Source organism: Lingula anatina, chromosome 9, assembly GCF_051362555.1.
Source record: "Lingula anatina isolate TDL-2025a chromosome 9, LinAna3.0, whole genome shotgun sequence".
Taxonomy (NCBI): domain Eukaryota; kingdom Metazoa; phylum Brachiopoda; class Lingulata; order Lingulida; family Lingulidae; genus Lingula; species Lingula anatina.
The window spans coordinates 4,094,415-4,113,028 of NC_141775.1; the positions used below are offsets into that span (position 1 = coordinate 4,094,415).

General features: G+C 37.2%; 2 protein-coding genes across 8 annotated transcripts; both read left to right on the forward strand.

The window, feature by feature from the left end:
- Positions 1-391: 391 nt before the first annotated feature.
- Positions 392-14,976, forward strand: LOC147759801 (uncharacterized). Of its 2 annotated transcripts, none has more exons than XM_086994966.1 (2): positions 392-471; positions 11,232-13,170. In XM_086994966.1, exons 1-2 carry the CDS (start codon positions 452-454, stop codon positions 12,214-12,216), a joined length of 1,005 nt encoding a protein of 334 aa, XP_086851092.1. In that variant the 5' UTR covers positions 392-451; the 3' UTR covers positions 12,217-13,170. The 2 variants fall into 2 exon arrangements, with proteins under 2 accessions (XP_086851092.1, XP_086851093.1); XM_086994967.1 differs by lacking the exon at positions 11,232-13,170 and adding an exon at positions 13,714-14,976 and having other exon boundaries at positions 396-471.
- On the forward strand, positions 466-18,492 carry LOC106177943 (uncharacterized). 6 transcript variants are annotated; one of them, XM_086994958.1, is made up of 7 exons: positions 466-729; positions 1,176-1,385; positions 2,547-2,733; positions 3,278-3,382; positions 3,542-3,640; positions 3,780-3,878; positions 16,175-18,492. In XM_086994958.1, exons 2-7 carry the CDS (start codon positions 1,223-1,225, stop codon positions 17,106-17,108), a joined length of 1,587 nt encoding a protein of 528 aa, XP_086851084.1. In that variant the 5' UTR covers positions 466-729; positions 1,176-1,222; the 3' UTR covers positions 17,109-18,492. The 6 variants fall into 6 exon arrangements, with proteins under 6 accessions (XP_086851084.1, XP_086851083.1, XP_086851085.1 ...); XM_086994957.1 differs by lacking the exon at positions 16,175-18,492 and adding an exon at positions 8,929-10,459; XM_086994959.1 differs by lacking the exon at positions 16,175-18,492 and adding an exon at positions 6,753-7,842.
- Positions 18,493-18,614: the final 122 nt, after the last annotated feature.

An 18,614-nucleotide genomic window follows, 5' to 3' on the forward strand; every position in this document is an offset into this window, starting at 1 on the left:
GGGCTGTTTAACATTTGAACAATTTTGAGCTATTTCTGAATGACTGAGAATCCTCATCGTACCGATGGTGCAGATAAGGCACCAAGGAGAGCTCGCCAAATGTTGTCTATCTGCCGTCTCTGCTGCATAATCAGCCCTCCAATATTATCCCCACGCCCTTCCTTAGACGAGCTATTTCTATTTAGATCTAATTACACTGGACAGGCCTACCAATAATCTTCAACTGGATAAATAAACTTTAATCATCGTTAAAGTAAAATATATATTCATTATATATTTATTCCCGACACTAACAGCATGAAACGTGTATTAGGTGAGATTGCTGATTGCGTGCAACATCGAATGAGATTTGTTGCCCATAGTAAATCCCACTTATTTCCGGTCAGTAGGGCCAGTTGTGTACATTGCATTACTTGTTGGGCTTCGGAAGTTTTATTTAAGAAGAAATCGCATGATTTTTTCTGGGTTTGTGTACGTTAAAATTTTGAGATTTTTCAAAGTTGGTTTGCTGGTCTATGTTTGATTTTGTGGTTTGGATCACACTTTAGGCCCTTCTGCTTCACTAAAATTTCGGCTTGGTTTTCCCGCGTTTTGGTAGGTATATCACAATCCGCTAGGGGCGATACAGTAGTAACTATCCAGGGGCAGTGAAGCACTCAGTGAAGTGTTAAACTGATTTCGGCCTGCTGACAGCACAGTGACGTGTACATGGTAATCTTCTTTACACGCGTAAGTTATCTTGATTCCTAAGTATTTTATACAATGACGTGACACTTAAAATATGTGTATAAATTAAAATATTGTTAAAATATGTGTATAATTTAAAATATTGTTTAAACATTTAAACTACTCTGAAGATGCTTAAATATTTCATATAGCCAAAGTCAAGGACTATAAATTTGGCGACTATTAAATCGGGTGCATACATTTTAAAAACATTAAAACAATCTTACAGTACTATATTATTCCACCATAAAGAAAAAATCTAAATGGGTTACAGTATTGAAAACATATGTTAAATCTCCTTAGGGATTCTAACCATTCAAGGTGACAGCCGATCGTGGTACAAATAGATATAAGATATATAGTATAGTGTAGTATAAACAATGTTTATTATACTTGGGTACTATTGCATACCATGTTGTAAATCAAGCGTTTCTTCATACTCACACAAGGCCCCAAAGTTAGGCTTCTAGTATTGTGGAGAGTTGCAGCGAAAGTAATGGATAAAAGAGCCACAAATGACCCAGAAAGCATGGAATATCTCACCGCAGGCAACATTCAGGTTAAGTCAGAAGCAGAAGTTTGTCAATCATGTCTTGATCATGATATAAAGAATATAAAGAAAGAAGAGGAAGACGACTGCTCCCATGGAATTGACTTAGGTATGTTATGTGACTAGACTTGCTACAGAGACACGCACACATGCACATGCACAACACACGCACATACTTGTACTAGTACGCTTTTGTTAAACATATGGAAACAAGCTTTCTTCAGAGTTTTCATGTATGACCATATTTCTTCCGCACATTGTAATAATAAGCAGCTTGTTACGTCCACTCGCTGATAGGAACTCCAGTGCACTATTATTCCCCATTGGCAAAAATGTGATATGTACCCTGTAAAATGCAATCCTTAATGTTATGCTATAACCTTACTACAAATTACCAGGAGCCGAAAGTGACACTTGTTGAAATGTTGGTATTCATTCAAAAATAGCTCAAAATTGTTCAAATGTTGAACAGCCCATGCAACCCACTGAATTCATTCCATGCGGCGCGCGTGTGTAATTCTGACAGATTTATATGTGGATTAGCGAGTAGGCCTGGTGGGTAACAGTGTGTAATTCTGACAGATTCATATGTGGATTAGCGAGTAGGCCTGGTGGGTAACAGTGTGTAATTCTGACAGATTCATATGTGGATTAGCGAGTAGGCCTGGTGGGTAACAGTGTGTAATTCTGACAGATTTATATGTGGATTAGCGAGTAGGCCTGGTGGGTAACAGTGTGTAATTCTGACAGATTTATATGTGGATTAGCGAGTACATGTAGGCCTGGTGGGTAACAGTGCACGAAACTGTTGGTGCTGGGAAGTAATAATGCGGGGGCTTGATAATAGAAATTTATCATAATCTTGCTTGCGGTCCTAGAGTAATGATTGGGGGGGGGGGGGGGGAGATAATGAGCACTATGGGCCCATAGTGAAGTGGGGGACGGTAAGAGATGATTTCTAATAGTTTTATTACAGCCAAGGGAGGCATGCTCTTAATGAAGCCTGCAATATGCAGGGCTGATCCAGTTTGTAAAGAAGTAGTTTTCCTAGTAGGTTTAAGAAGGAGGGGAAGTCCAGTTTAATGGGAGAATTTCATTCCATGTTGTTTATTCTAAAGTTGGTGTATGTTCTTAATGATACATAATGGCAGAGAGAAAATTTCTTCATTTTTCATATTCTACCTTTTAAAAAAATTACATATGAAGTCAGTTAAATTTTCTGTATTTATAACACATATAAATCAGAATAAACTGTTCCATATCAATTCAGGTTTTCAGCCACAGATTAAAAGGGAGATAGAAGGAACACCATACATGGAAGAGATCAGGTCCTTTAAACAATTTCAGGAATTAGGGGTGGAGATCAAAATTGGCCAGCAATTACCAAGATGGAATGCTTTGAAAGATCAACTACAGTTGAATACACATGAAAAGTTGGCAGAATTCTTGATGGATTTGTAAGTATTAATACAAAGATTTATGTAAGATCTTATTGGTTAAATTTGGAAATTTGTGAATGGAAACAGAGTTATTTTAACCTTGTTTCCTTGTGGTTTGATTGATAAATCACATAACAATAAGCAAAAAAAAAAATAATAATAATAATCTCACACTAGACTTGACTGATACTGTAGCAGCGATCTAATGGAAAGCTTGATACCACCTATCTTCAGTGGGGATATGAATGTGAGTGACTCAAGGAATGGTTATTTGACTGACTAGTTCAGATATAGCTACAGGCCTGTAGCCAGCAATTTCAAAAGGGGGTTCTTTTTCTGAAAATGTGTGCCTTTTTCCATAAAAAACTTCACGTACCTAGATCAAATTTTACCCAGAGTTGACCTTTTCCCAGCAAAAGGGGCGGTTCTTTCAAACCCCCCCCCCCAAACCCCCCTGCCTACAGGCCTGAGCTAGGTATCTTCCTGAAGGCTCTGTCCAAGTAAAGATATTTCACCTCCTTTCTCTCATATTTTTATCACTATCAGACATTTTTATTTTCAGCTATTTTAAGCATACAAGTGAGACGGTTTCTCCTCAGTCATCTGAGATTGTTGACCCACCACCAGATAATGGAATCATAAAGAATGAAGACTACGTACTAGTAAGGTAGGCAAAAATTGGAAATGTTTTTTCTTCACTGAAGTTTATTTTAAGGCTCTGTCCCAGATATCAAAGATACTTTATATTACTTTTCCTTTTCTTTTATTAATTTTCCTTATATTTTATCCTTTTCTTTTGTCAGACTATTTTTATTATAAATTCTAGCAATTATAAGCATACAAGTGAGACCCTATCTCCTCAATCATCTGAGATTGTTGTCCCGCCACCTGATAGCAAAATCACAAAGAATGAAGACTCTGTAAGGTAGGCCGAAATTGGAAAGGTTTTTTTTCACTGAAGTTTAATTTTAGGCTCTGTCCCAGATATCATACATACTTTATCTTACTTTTCATTTATTAATTTTCCTTATATTTTATCAGACCATTTTTATTATTATTTCTAGCTATTCTAAACATGCAAGTGAGACACTATTTCCTCAATCATCTGAGATTGTTGACGCACCACCAGATAGTGGAGTCGCAGAGAATGAAGACTCCGTAAGGTAGGCAAAAATTGGAAATGTTTTTTTTATTTTTCACTGAAGTTTATGTTTAACTACGAAGAATAGAATCTAACAGTAAGACCCCATTTCCAGAGATTAGTTCGATCTACTTTAGATTGGCCTAACTCCATGGGGGTTCATGCTAAATTGCAGTCAGGCAAGCGGGCACCATAGTTAATTACCCCCTTACAGCTTTTAGTAGGCGGGACAGACGCTTAAGCCAAGCTGACAGCAATCTAGTGAGACTCCCCACAGGGATAGATCGATCTAAAAATCTATGGAAATGGGGTGTTAAACATGTAGCCAGTGACTGCACTTGAAAAGCTTATCTCCAATCACTGATTTCAGTAAATGGTATACGCTGTTCAAGTCAAATTTGTTGAATTGTAGAAATTGAAGTAAAATAGAAGTATAGAACTTCAATGACCAGTAATTTTCCCTGGCACTGTCTTACTTTTCTACAATGAAAATGAAGAAATACTAATTATTTTAAACAGCAAAATAATTTCACCCCTACTATGATTAAAATGTAGTGATATTAAAAAGAAAATAATGGATAAGGGGGGATGGAAACAGAACTAAAAGCGGTTTTGCAAGACCCCATGCACAGTGACCTTTAGCTGTTCACAGACTAACACAGAATTTCATGCAATATGATGTCACAGACAATTTTGTTGTTCAAGTAATGTGACACATTTATCTTACTAATAGCATTCTTATTCTACTAGGGACATTTTTGGATAATTATATTATTGTTTGTCATTTACTCAGATCATTAATATAGGTTTGCATGTGATTTTGTGTGTGATGTTGCATTAGTGTATAAATGTCAATAAAACATTTTTTTCATAAATTCAGCTTTGATGTTGTTCTTTTAAAAATTAACTTTTATCATCTTTCCTGAAAGCAAAAGAGTCGTACCACTCCCATACAGTGAAAAAAAAGCTGCACATAAATCTGTTAAGGCCTGTAAAGTGTTGTGTATAAGTAGGTCAGCTTATGACGTCACCATATCGCGAGAGCATGAGTATCTCGAGAGCATTAGTTGAGACAGACGCTGGGAGTATGAACGGATAGGAGACTGAGTTTTGTTTTGGGACTTTTGAAGGAGAGTATTTTTTTTTTTTTTTTGGAACCTATTTACCACTGAACCGACACTTATATTTTCTACTGGAACTTGCATCGTAATAACTGTGGGATTTCATCGGACACTTTCACTGAACTTTGAGCCGATTTATCTCCATTCAATCTCCAGTCGACAGATTCACATCGGACTTTCACACAGGACACTTCATGCTTTCAGATAGGTTTATTTGTGTATTAAGAATAGCTTATTGTTATTGTCATTAGTTTATTTAGTTTTAATAAAATATTAGAACTTCTTTAAATCTTTTGTCATTGATTTTTGCTGGCATTGGGTACTCTGACCTGTAACAGGCCATAGAGATAATTAAGGTAGCTACAAAAGTCCTTTCAAAATGTAAGAGCCGTTTTTAAAGAAGCAAGAAAGAGCCAGGGGGGGGGGGGGGTTTCAGGGGTTTCAAAAAGACTGCCCCTTTTGCTGGGAAAAGGTCCACTCAGGGTAAAATTTGATCTAGGTACATAAAGGTTTTATGGGAAAAGGTTCACTTTTTCAGAAAAAATTTGCATTTTTGAAATTGCTGGCTCAGGCCTGAAAAGATATGCATATCATTTGGCAAAGTTACTGAAGACATTTTCTTAAACCACTAACAAATTTCTGGTCATGTAGCCTTTTGAAATGTGGCCATTGCTGCACAGTACGTCCTCTGGACAAATTTTGCTTTGCAAGCGCCATTTGTCTCTTATCTTGTCAGTGGCATGTACAGATTCTCTCAATATTTCTTTTATATTGAGAAAAAAGTGCAAGTCTGACTCAAAAATTCAGTTAATTCAGCTATTTTCCAAGTGGAGAAATTGCTACCCTACTCTCTTGTGGTCCCCATATTCTAATACCAATTCAAGGTGGATCTTGTAAAATTATGCAAAATTTTGGATACCATGACAAGATTTTCTCTTTTGGCATCCATTGTTCTAGCCCTTACATCTGCAAAACTAGAAAAGATATATCCTTAGCTTCTTTTGAAATTGAATAGGAAATCAGTTGGGACTATTAATGTGATCTTGAACATGGCTTTTGACTTTTCACCAGGTAATGCACTTTCCCAATTCCCTATTCCTTATGTGTCCAAATTATAAGAACTTGAATGCAGAAAATCCTGCTGGTGGTACAAAACCTGGTAGTAGTATTGCTGTTCTGATCCTTTTATTCTTACCGAGTGAAGACATCTCTTAACACAATATTAAAAAACAAGATATAAACCATATCACCCACTATACTTTGTGTTGACTAGTGCTTGGTAACTATCAACTTTTGACTGCGTAAATGGCCAATTAGTCTACAGGTGTGATGTGCCTGATATTGTCTTTTGGTAAACTCTTGTCTTCCAGTCTGTTTAAAGCAGGCCCGTAGCCAGCAATTTCAAAAGGGGGGTTCATTTTCTGAAAAAGTGGACCTTTTCCACAAAAACATCATGTACCCAGATCAAATTTTACCCTGAGTGGACCTTTTCCCAGCAAAAGGGGCGGTCTTTTTGAACCCACTGAACCCCCCCCCCCCCCCCCCCCCCCCCCCCCCCCGCCCGGCTACTGGCCTGTGAATTAAGTGTCCATTACTGTCTACCCCTGTCAATCATTTCTTCAAAACCAACTGTAAGCCTACTAAAACTTTCACATTTTATAGGAACTATGAACATTTCACTATTCAATCTCAGCACAAAAAAAGGCAAAAAGAATTACATAAATCCAAAAAGAATTTAAATGTCATTATTAAGTGTTGGCCTTTCTCAATTTCAGGCACACTGCACACATCATACATAAGTGTGAAGTATGTGGAAGGCAGTTTAATACAAAACCAAACCTACTTTATCATGCACGAGTTCACAGCAAAAGAAAGTTTAGCTGCAATATTTGTGGCATGTCCTTCAAACGCCAAGTTCACGCCAAGAATCATAAGCTGTATACACACTCCACAGAAAAGAATTTTGAATGCCCTACCTGCGAGAAGAAATTCAAGCGTTATGGCAGTATGAAGAGGCATATGAACCTCCATGATGACACACTGTCAGATATCAAGTGCTGCCAGTGGGGATCGAGTTCAAGCGGAGAAGTGGAACACACCCAACTTCCTGAAGAGAACCCATCAACTTTGACTGCTAAGAAACCCAGATATCAAAGGCGATCGATAGTTGCAGATATGTTTCCATCTGATGTTATCATGCCTGAAAATTTGTTACCTCCGAAGGTCAATCCTTCAGTTGCCAAGACATTCAAGGAACACTGGAACTGCATAAGGACAAGGTCTTCAAGGGGTAACAGGCTGCAAGACTGGTACAACTTTCGACTGACCACCTTTCAGCCAAATGACCTTCGAGACCATCTAGTTCCGATTTTAGAAGAACAGCACTCGCTTTTTAAAATCAATGTTTCATTTGGTTTTATTTTAAGAAACAGCAAGACAGGAGCCTTGCGATACCAACACACAAGCAGCAACAGTCACTGTATTCTGAAAAAGCCAGCTAAGATCCAATATCGTGAGGATATCGATGAGATATTTGGAGATATATCTCTTCAAGATATTCTTGGGTGCGCTCAACAAGATCAACCCAGTGCACAGTGGGTGGTTGAGATGGTCACAAATGTAGTGTTTTATGTAACAAAGTTAAAACCAATACTTAAATATGTCCCTAACAGTTAACAGGCTAAGAATTCTTTCTGCAAATATAACAACAAAAGCAATGTGTTTGCAGATTATGGCTAAAAGCAAATACAAAATAGTGAATTGTATGATTTATATTACACTCATTAGAACATTGTCACTGTTAGTATTTGACACTATTCTTGTATCTTGAAAACCACAACACACGCAGGCATGCACCAGTTTGTTTTAATAAATTGAAAATAAGACTCGTTTTAACTGACAGTAATTCACTTAAAATCAAACAAGTCCCAGTGTTAAGTTTTTTTTTTTTCATTTTTTTTTTTTTGTAATCATACAGTCTTCTGCTGTGTCATTTTACTTGAATAAACAAAGAAGTTGCCAAGAGAAAATCCGTTATCTCATATTGCATGGCCTACTGTGAATATGTTTCATTTACTATGCAAAGTTATCATGGTTGGTCTGTTTCATAAGAGTTACATAAAACATATTGCTATGTTTTTCCTTGCAAACCTAGTGTTATAAAGGTTTAGGTTGTGTAATGTTTCACAATGATTTAAAAGAATAAATTAATCCAATTGTAATATTGATAACAAGAAAAGCACTCAGAGAGCGCAGACCTCGGTCAAGGCAACAATTTTTTTTTTATTATTATTGATTATTGATTGATTGATGATCCGGATCAACACCAAAAACTAATCATCTCTTCCTTGGCGCACTTCTGATAGTTCCTGAAAATTTCATTAAAATTGGTCCATAACTTTTTGAGTTATGTTGATGACAGACAGACGAACAGGGGTGAAAACATAACCTCCTTGGCGGGGGTAATAAAATACTCCTGTTAGCTGCTTGCAGCTGGTAGCTTCTTACTCCTGCTTTGGTTTGTTGGTTTAAGACCTCATTCCTGTCCCAAAATCAATCTAGAAGGAAAGACCCATCTCCAAGGGAATTCTTGCTAAATGGCTTTCAGCTTAAGCAGCTTAGATGTCTGTCACACCTACTGAAGCTGCTAAAACAGTTAATTACCTACTAACAGCTTCGGTAGGCATGCCAGACGTCAGATCCACTAAAGCTGAGTGCAATTAAGCAAGAAAGCCCTCGGAAAGCGTGTTTAGACCAGAGCAATTTCTATTTCATTTTTGCAAGGATCTCACTTGTTTAACAGACCAATTCCATTTAAGATGGTGTCAGAGAAAGTTACATTTGGTCTGCCAACCAGCTGAAATCAAGCATTTTTTACTCTTCAATCTCGGCACAAATTAACCAATAAGAATTTACATGCAAGTTAAAAGTGTGAGCCATTCTCAATTTCAGGCACAGTGCAAGCATCATTCACAAATGTGAAGTATGTGGAAAGCAGTGTGATTCAAAATCAAACCTACTTCATCATGTAGATGATCACCGCAAAAGAAAATTTCACTGCGAAATCTGCGGCATGTCCTTCAAACGCTTAAGTTATGTCAAGAATCATAAGCTTTCTAAACACTCCACGGAAAAGAATTTTGAATGCCCTACCTGCGGGAAGAAATTCAAGCGTAAAGACAATATGAAGAGACACATGCGCCTCCATGATGTCACACCTTCAGAATGCCCTAAATGCAATAAGAAATTCAAGGATTATGACAGTTTGAAGAATCACATGCGCCTCCATGATCTCAAACCTTCAGATATCAAGTGCTGCGAGTGGGGATCAACTTTGACCTCTGAGAAAGCCAGATATCAAAGGCGATCTGTAGTTGCCGAATTGTTTCCAGCTGATGATGTTATCATGCCTGACAATTTGTTACCTCCAAATGTCAAGCCTTCAGTTGCCAAGACATTCAAGGAACACTGGAACTGCATAAGGACCAGGTTTTTAAGGGGTAACACCAAGTCTTCTAGGGGTAACAGGCTGCAAGACTGGTATAACTTTCGACTGACCGCCTTTCAGCCAAATGACCTTCGCGACCATCTGGTTCCGATCTTAGAAGAACAGCGCTCACTTTTCAAAATCAATGTTTCATTTGGTTTTATTCTAAGAAACAACAGGACAGGAGCTCTGCAATATCAACACACAAGCAGCAACAGTCACTGTCTTTTCAAAAAGCCAGCTAAGATCCAATATCGTGAGGATATCGATGAGATATTTGGAGATGTGTCTCTTCAAGATGTTCTTGGGTGCGCTCAACAAAATCAACCCAGTGCACAGTGGGTGGTTGAGATGGTCACAAATGTTGTGTTTTATGTTACAAAGCTAAAACCAAAACTCAAATATGACCCCAAATGTTAACAGACAAAGAATTCTTCTTGCAAATATAACAACAAAAGCAATATGTTTGCAGATAATGTCTAAAAGCAAATACAAAATGTACCTTAATCTGCTGGTTTAAAGAAAATGCACTGAAATGTTATGCTTGTGATAGATTTTGTCTGTGAATATAACATGATGGAAGCATTGTTTTGCAGTTTTGATGACTTTAGTGTATGATTTGGACTTTATAAGGTTCACCCATAGTTATTGCTAGTTTATGTTTGCTTGTTATTTTGTATTTCATTTACCTTATTTCACCATTTGTCTACTTTACCAAATGTAATTAATCTACTAGGTTATTTTATTAAATAAGAATAGCAAAATTTTGGCATCCAAGTCAAACTACATTGGATAGACAGGATATACATATTGTTTATTTGATGTCATGTTTAGAGATATCTTTGTTCAGGAAGAGTTAATTGTATGATTTATACAAAACTCATTAGAACACTCACCATTGGCTTTTGACACTGTTCTTGTATTGTGAAAATCACAATGCATGAAGGCATGTACAAGTTTATTTTAATAAATTGTTTAACAGACCAGTACCATTTACTATGGTGTCTGAGTAAGTTACATTTGCTCTGCCAACCAGCTGAAATAAAGCAATTTTAACTCTTTAAATTCTGCACAAATTAAAGTCATAATAACTCTTCGTTTTGGCCAAAAATTGGATTTTCCTGGAAAAAACGGCAATTATCCCGTACTTACCAATGGCCAACGACCCCATTCCTGCATTCAAAGTTAATCCAGGTTTTTTTTCCTAAACGTACGGTTTTTTGTTAAAATCTCTTAAGAGATTTTAACTGACGGAGCTCTCTCTGACATTGCAAAGTCACTGGTGACCTACTTAAAACCGCGGGAAAAGCAGACAACAACAACACTATATAAGGTTCATGAGATATATTCGTCTTTTTGTTAAAAATGCATTTATATCCGCAATGTGTGCCATTCTGGGCTTTTCGTTATCCGACGCACTGTACAAAAACTCGCAACTTACGTCTGCGTCTGCACTAATGCGTTTGGCGCCATGTTATTTTGGTCTCGAATGAACGCGAGAATCCGCGTGACACCATTACGTCATTAGCAACAAATGCACTTGTCGACCGGAAAAAAGGCATCGTAAGCCCTCTTGACAAGCACAGATTTTAGTTTTCCTACAATAACGGCCGTTTTAGTGGTAAAATACAATAGAATATATTTCCATGCGTTTTTTACAATGTATTTCATGCGGATTTTTGAATCTCAAAGGAAGAGTTATTATTGCTTTAACCAACTAGAATTTAAATGCCAGTTGCAATTAAGTGTAAGACTTTCTCAATTACAGGCACAGTGCAGGCATCATACACAAGTGTCAAGTATGTGGAAAGCAGTTTAATACAAAATCAAACCTACTTCATCATGCAGATGATCACCACAAAAAAAAATTTAACTGCGAAATCTGTGGCATGTCTTTCAAATGCTCAGATTATGTCAAGAATCATAAGCTTTCTAAACACTCCATGGAAAAGAATTTTGAATGCCCTACCTGCGGGAAGAAATTCAAGCGTTATGACAGTATGAAGAGGCATATGCACCTCCATGATGACACACCTTTAGAATGCCCTAAATGCAAGAAGAAATTCAAGCGTAATGACATTATGAAAAATCACATGCGCCTTCATGATGTCACACTTTCGGAAATCAAGTGCTGCGAGTGGGGATCGAGTACAAGCAGAGAAGTGGAACACACACAACTTCCTGAAGAGAACCCATCAACTTCAACTGCTAAGAAACCCAGATATCAAAGGCGATCGGTAGTTGCAGATATGTTTCCATCTGATGGTGTTATCATGCCTGACAATTTGTTACCTTCGAAGGTCAATCCTTCAGTTGCAAAGACAATCAAGGAACACTGGAACTGCATAAGGACCAGGTCTACGCGGGGTAACAGGCTGCAAGACTGGTATAACTTTCGCCTGACCACCTTTCAGCCAAATGACCTTCGAGACCATCTGATTCAGATCTTAGAAGAACAGCGGTCACTTTTCAAAGTCAATGTTTCATTTGGTTTTATTCTAAGAAACAACAAGACAGGAGCTCTGCAATATCAACACACAAGCAGCAACAGTCACTGTCTTCTGAAAAAGCCTGTTAAGATCCAATATCGTGAGGATATCGATGAGATATTTGGAGATGTGTCTCTTCAAGATGTTCTTGGGTGCGCTCAACAAAATCAACCCAGTGCACAGTGGGTGGTTGAGATGGTCACAAATGTTGTGTTTTATGTAACAAAGCTAAAACCAATACTTAAATATGACTCCAACTGTTAACAAGCAAAGAATTATTTCTACAAATATAACAGCAAAAGCAATGTGTTTGCTGATTATGTCTAAAAGCAAATACTAAATGTACCTTAATCTGCTGATTTTAAGAAAATGTAATGTTTTTTGATAGGAGATTTGTCTGTGAATATAATATGATGGAAGCATTGTTTTGCAGTTTTGATGACCTTAGTGTATGATTTGGACTTGATTAGGTTCACTCATAGTTATTGCTAGTTTATGTTTGTCTGTTATTATATATTTCATTTTCACAGATGTTGCATTCAATAAACAGATAAAACTTTTACTGTATCATGAATATAAATTATGGAAGATATACCTCATTTCATAATCTAGGTAATTTGATAAATAAAAATAGCGAAATTTGGCATCCAAGTCAAACTACCGTACATTGGATAGGCAGGATATACATCTTGTTTATTTTGATGTCATGTTTAGAGATATCTTTGTACAGGAAGAGTTAATTGTATGATTTATACAAAATTCATTAGAATATTGTCACTGGTGGCTTTGGCAGTGTTCTTGTATCATGAAAACCAGTATGCATGAAGGCATGTACAAGTTTATTTAATAAATTGAAAATTATACGGATTTAAACTGACAATTACTTATTTAAAAGCAAACAAAACCCAGTACTATTTATTATTTATTTATTTATTTTTTTTTTTTCATTTTTTTATCATACAGTCTTCTGTTGTGTAATTTTTACTTGAATAAACACAGAAGTTGCCAAGACAAAATGTCTGGTATCTCAAACTGCATGACCTACTGTGAATATGCAATGTTATCTAGGTTAGTCTGTTTCATAAGAGTTACATAAACCATATTGCCATGTTTTCCCTTGTATATTGATATGAAGAGTTAGGTTGAATTAATGAATTAATCCAATTGTTATATTAATAATAAAATGCTCTTTAGCTGCTTGCAGCTCTTAACTTCTTACTCCTGCTTTGGCTTATTGGTCCAAGACCCCATTCCCATACTTAAATTAATCTAGAAGGATAGACCCATCTCCAGGGGAATTTTTCTAAATTGCATTCAGTTTACCGTAAGCGGCTAAGATGTCTGGCATGCCTACTGAAGCTGCTAAACAATAATTAATTACCTCCTAAGAGCTTCAGTAGGCATGCCAGACATCAGAGCCACTAACGCTGAGTGCAATTAAGCCAGAAAGCCCTCGGAGATGGGTGGATCTGGGTATGTGAACAGGTTATAAAATCTGTTTTTTACTACTAACCATCACCTTTCACCCTCGGGTGGAATGGCAGCAGCAACAGCATGTTTAGACCAGAGCTATTTCTATTTCATTTTTGCAAGGATCTCACTTGTTTAACAGACCAATTCCATTTACAATGGTGTCAGAGAAAGTTACATTTGGTCTGCCAACCAGCCGAAATGAAGCAATTTTAACTCTTCAAACTCAGCACAAATTAACCAACAAGAATTTACATGCAAGTTAAAAATGTAAGCCATTTTCAATTTCAGGCACAGTGCACGCTTCATTCACAAATGTGAAGTATGTGGAAAGCAGTTTATTACAAAATCAAGCCTACTTCATCATGTAGATGATCACAGCAAAAGAAAATTTCATTGCGAAATCTGTGGTATGTCCTTCAAACGCTCATTTCATGCCAAGAATCATAAGCTTTCTAAACACTCCACGGAAAGAAATTTTGAATGCCCTACCTGCAGAAAGAAATTCAAGCGTAAAGATGTTATGAAGAGACACATGCGCCTCCATGATGTCACACCTTCAGAATGCCCTAAATGCAAGAAGAAATTCAAGGATTATGACAGTATGAAGAATCACATACGCCTCCATGATCTCTCACCTTCAGATATCAAGTGCTGCGAGTGGGGATCAACTTTGACCTCTGAGAAAGCCAGATATCAAAGGCGATCAGTAGTTGCTGAATTGTTTCCAGCTGATGATGTTATCATGCCTGACAATTTGTTACCTCCAAATGTCAAGCCTTCAGTTGCCAAGACATTCAAGGAACACTGGAACTGCATAAGGACCAGGTTTTTAAGGGGTAACACCAAGTCTTCGAGGGGTAAAAGGCTGCAAGACTGGTATAACTTTCGACTGACTGCCTTTCAGCCAAATGACCTTCGCGACCATCTGGTTCCAATCTTAGAAGAACAGCGCTCACTTTTCAAAGTCCGTGTTTCATTTGGCTTTATTCTAAGAAACAACAAGACAGGAGCCTTGCAATATCAACACACAAGCAGCAACAGTCACTGTATTCTGAAAAAGCCTGCTAAGATCCAATATCGTGAGGATATCGATGAGATATTCGGAGATGTGTCTCTTCAAGATGTTCTTGGGTGTGCTCAACAAGATCAACCCAGTGCACAGTGGGTGGTTGAGATGGTCACAAATGTTGTGTTTTATGTAACAAAGCTAAAACCAAAAGTTAAATATGACCCCAAATGTTAACAGACAAAGAATTCTTTTTGCAAATATAAGAACAAAAGCAATATGTTTGCAGATAATGTCTAAAAGCAAATACAAAATGTACCTTAATCTGCTGGTTTGAAGAAAATGCACTGATATGTTTTGCTTATGATAGATTTTGTCTGTGAATATAATATGATGGAAGTATTGTTTTGCAGTTTTGATGACCTTAGTGTATGATTTGGACTTGATTAGGTTCACTCATAGTTATTGCTAGTTTATGTTTGTCTGTTACTATATACTGTATTTCATTTTCACAGATGTTGCATTCAATAAACAGATAAAACTTTTACTGTATCATGAATATAAATTATGGAAGATATACCTCATTTCATAATCTAGGTAATTTGATAAATAAAAAAAGCGAAATTTGGCATCCAAGTCAAACTACCGTACATTGGATAGGCAGGATATACATCTTGTTTATTTTGATGTCATGTTTAGAGATATCTTTGTACAGGAAGAGTTAATTGTATGATTTATACAAAATTCATTAGAATATTGTCACTGGTGGCTTTGACAGTGTTCTTGTATCATGAAAACCAGTATGCATGAAGGCATGTACAAGTTTATTTAATAAATTGAAAATTATACGGATTTAAACTGACAATTACTTATTTAAAAGCAAACAAAACCCAGTATTTATTTTTTATTTATTTATTTTTTTTTTTTCATTTTTTTATCATACAGTCTTCTTTTGTGTCATTTTACTTGAATAAACACAGAAGTTGCCAAGACAAAATGGCTGGTATCTCAAACTGCATGACCTACTGTGAATATGCAATGTTATCTAGGTTAGTCTGTTTCATAAGAGTTACATAAACCATATTGCCATGTTTTCCCTTGTATATTGATATGAAGAGTTAGGTTGAATTAATGAATTAATCCAATTGTTATATTAATAATAAAATGCTCTTTAGCTTCTTGCAGCTCTTAACTTCTTACTCCTGCTTTGGCTTATTGGTCCAAGACCCCATTCCCATACTTAAATTAATCTAGAAGGATAGACCCATCTCCAGGGGAATTTTTCTAAATTGCATTCAGTTTACCGTAAGCGGCTAAGATGGCTGGCACGCCTACCGAAGCTACTACACAATAATTAATTACCTCCTAACAGCTTCAGTAGGCATGCCAGACGTCAGAGCCACTAACGCTGAGTGCAATTAGGCCAGAAAGCCCTCGGAGATGGGTTGATCAAAGTATGAGGAGAGGTTCTAAAATCTCTCTTTTACTACTAACCATCATCTTTCACCCTCGGGTGGAATGGCAGCAGCAACAGCATGTTTAGACCAGAGCTTTTTTTTATTTTATTTTTGCAAGGATATCACTTGTTTAACAGACCAATTCCAGTTAAGATGGTGTCAGAGAAAGTAACATTTGGTCTGCCAACCAGCCGAAATGAAGCAATTTTAACTCTTCAAACTCAGCACAAATTAACCAACAAGAATTTACATGCAAGTTAAAAATGTAAGCCATTTTCGATTTCAGGCACAGTGCACGCAATCACAAATGTGAAGTATGTGGAAAGCAGTTTAATACAAAATCAAGCCTACTACATCATGCAGATGATCACCGCAAAAGAAAATTTCTCTGCGAAATCTGCGGCATGTCCTTCAAACGCTCAATTCATATCAAGAATCATAAGCTTTCTAAACACTCCAAGGAAAGAGATTTTGAATGCCCTACCTGCAGAAAGAAGTTCAAGCGTAAAGACAATATGAAGAGACACATGGGCCTCCATGATGTCACACCTTCGGAATGCCCTAAATGTAAGAAGAAATTCAAAGATTATGACAGGATGAAGAATCACATGTGCCTCCATGACGTCACACTTTCAGATATCAAGTGCTGTGACTGGGGATCAACTTTGACCTCTGAGAAAGCCAGATATCAAAGGCGATCGATAGTTGCTGAATTGTTTCCAGCTGATGATGTTATCATGCCTGACAATTTGTTATCTCCAAATGTCAATCCTTTAGTTGCCAAGACATTCAAGGAACACTGGAACTGCATAAGGACCAGGTTTTTAAGGGGTAACACCAAGTCTTCGAGGGGTAAAAGGCTGCAAGACTGGTATAACTTTCGACTGACCGCCTTTCAGCCAAATGACCTTCGAGACCATCTGGTACCGATCTTAGAAGAAAAGCGCTCAGTTATCAAAATCAATGTTTCATTTGGTTTTATTCTAAGAAACAACAAGACAGGAGCCTTGCGATACCAACACACAAGCAGCAACAGTCACTGTCTTCTGAAAATGCCAGCTAAGATCCAATATCGTGAGGATATCGATGAGATATTCGGAGATGTGTCTCTTCAAGATGTTCTTGGGTGTGCTCAACAAGATCAACCCAGTGGAGAGTGGGTGGTTGAGATGGTCACAAATGTTGTGTTTCATGTAGCAAAGCTAAAACCAGTACTTTAATATGACCCCAACTGTTAACAGGCTAAGGCCCCATACCCATACACCCCATTCTCATAGATTAGATCGACCTACATTGGATCGACCTAAATCCCTGGGGGTTCACGCTAAATAGCTGTCAGCCGGGCGGACACGAAAGTTAATTACCCCTTAAAGCTTGTAGTAGGCGGGGACGGACACTTAAGGGGGATTATCTGACAGTAATCTAGTGAGACTCCCCGCGGTGATAGATCGATCTAAAAGTTGTGAGAACAGACCCATAGACACCACCTGCCTATGTAACAAAACCCAACTCTATGGGGATTCTCACCAAGTCATTCAGCTTTAAAAATTTGCCTCCGTCTTGTGTAAAGGAAAATGCAGAAAAAGCTGGTGATTATGTATGTATGTTGGAAACAAGAGATTGTCATTCCGTTAAGCTGATTGCTTAGTATAGGGAAACATTCACATCGAGAAGAGCCAAGGTCTAGTAAGGCTGCGACCTATATATGGTGGACCTACATGAAAGGTAGACCGCTTTATCCATTAATGGTCTCTCTGCCTCACATACGCCTCCCCGCATGTTGTCCCTGCAGGGGCACACTTATTAAATCTCAGCTCAATTCAACCGGTCAAGGAACAACGCGTGGGGAGGTATGTGAGAGGCAGAGAGACCATTATAGGATTAGCGGTCTTCCTTTCAAGAAGATCCACCATATTCGGGTCGCAGCCTTACTAAACCTCGACTCTTCTCGACGTGAATCCTCCCATTCAGGTTTTTAAAAAATTGGTCTCATCCTCGTGTTAAGTGAAATGCAGAAAAAAAAGCTGTTGATTACACAAGTATATATGTTGGAAACAAGAGATTGTCATTCCGTTAAGATGATTGCATAGTATAGCTACGGTAAACATGTGCATGAACATTCAAGTTTTAACTTTGCCAGACTTGGTCTTATTGCTGTGGCATAACATCAGTAGCAATGACATCTATATTTATCATATTTGCATAGTAATAATGCACACATCTCTGTTAAGTTTTGATTTTGATTTCTTAAAGGTATTCATATGTCACACATTTTTTAATGTCTCGGGCAGGAATTTTTTTTTATTTTTTATTTATTTATTTATTTATTTTTTTTGTAAGTATAACTTGAGGATGCTCCCTTTTGGTATGTGATGAGCTGAGCAATTCATTTCTTTGCTCCACCTGGTTTTCCTGCTGTAAAACAAATTGTCAAAGGCTTTAAGAGGAGTCTCTTATTGTGCAGTCGAACAGGATAGTATTTCAATCAACATTGCTCAAAATTTTGTACTGACAGAAATGTGTGTTCATCTTTTAACATCTCTTCTCAATTTGTTTGTACAATTGAATGGAATAAAGCTGCCAACTGGCATCCACTCTACAGAATCGACGCATATATGTAACATTGGAAAGTTGAAGCATATTGCTCTAGGAAATGTTATTATGGATTATCTGAATTGTAATTGGTTTTATGTGAAAATTATGCTGTTTTTATGATCTTATTTGTA

Excerpts from the sequence above, each read along its gene's own strand:
- LOC106177943 (XM_086994957.1), top strand. The coding sequence starts at position 1,223 with ATGGATAAAAGAGCCACAAATGACCCAGAAAGCATGGAATATCTCACC. Across the intron at positions 1,386-2,546 it reads CTCCCATGGAATTGACTTAG|GTTTTCAGCCACAGATTAAA; the intron begins GTATGTTATGTG and ends ATATCAATTCAG. Across the intron at positions 3,641-3,779 it reads AAGAATGAAGACTCTGTAAG|CTATTCTAAACATGCAAGTG; the intron begins GTAGGCCGAAAT and ends TATTATTTCTAG.
- LOC147759801 (XM_086994966.1), top strand. The coding sequence starts at position 452 with ATGATTTTTTCTGGGTTTGT. Across the intron at positions 472-11,231 it reads ATGATTTTTTCTGGGTTTGT|GCACAGTGCAGGCATCATAC; the intron begins GTACGTTAAAAT and ends TCTCAATTACAG.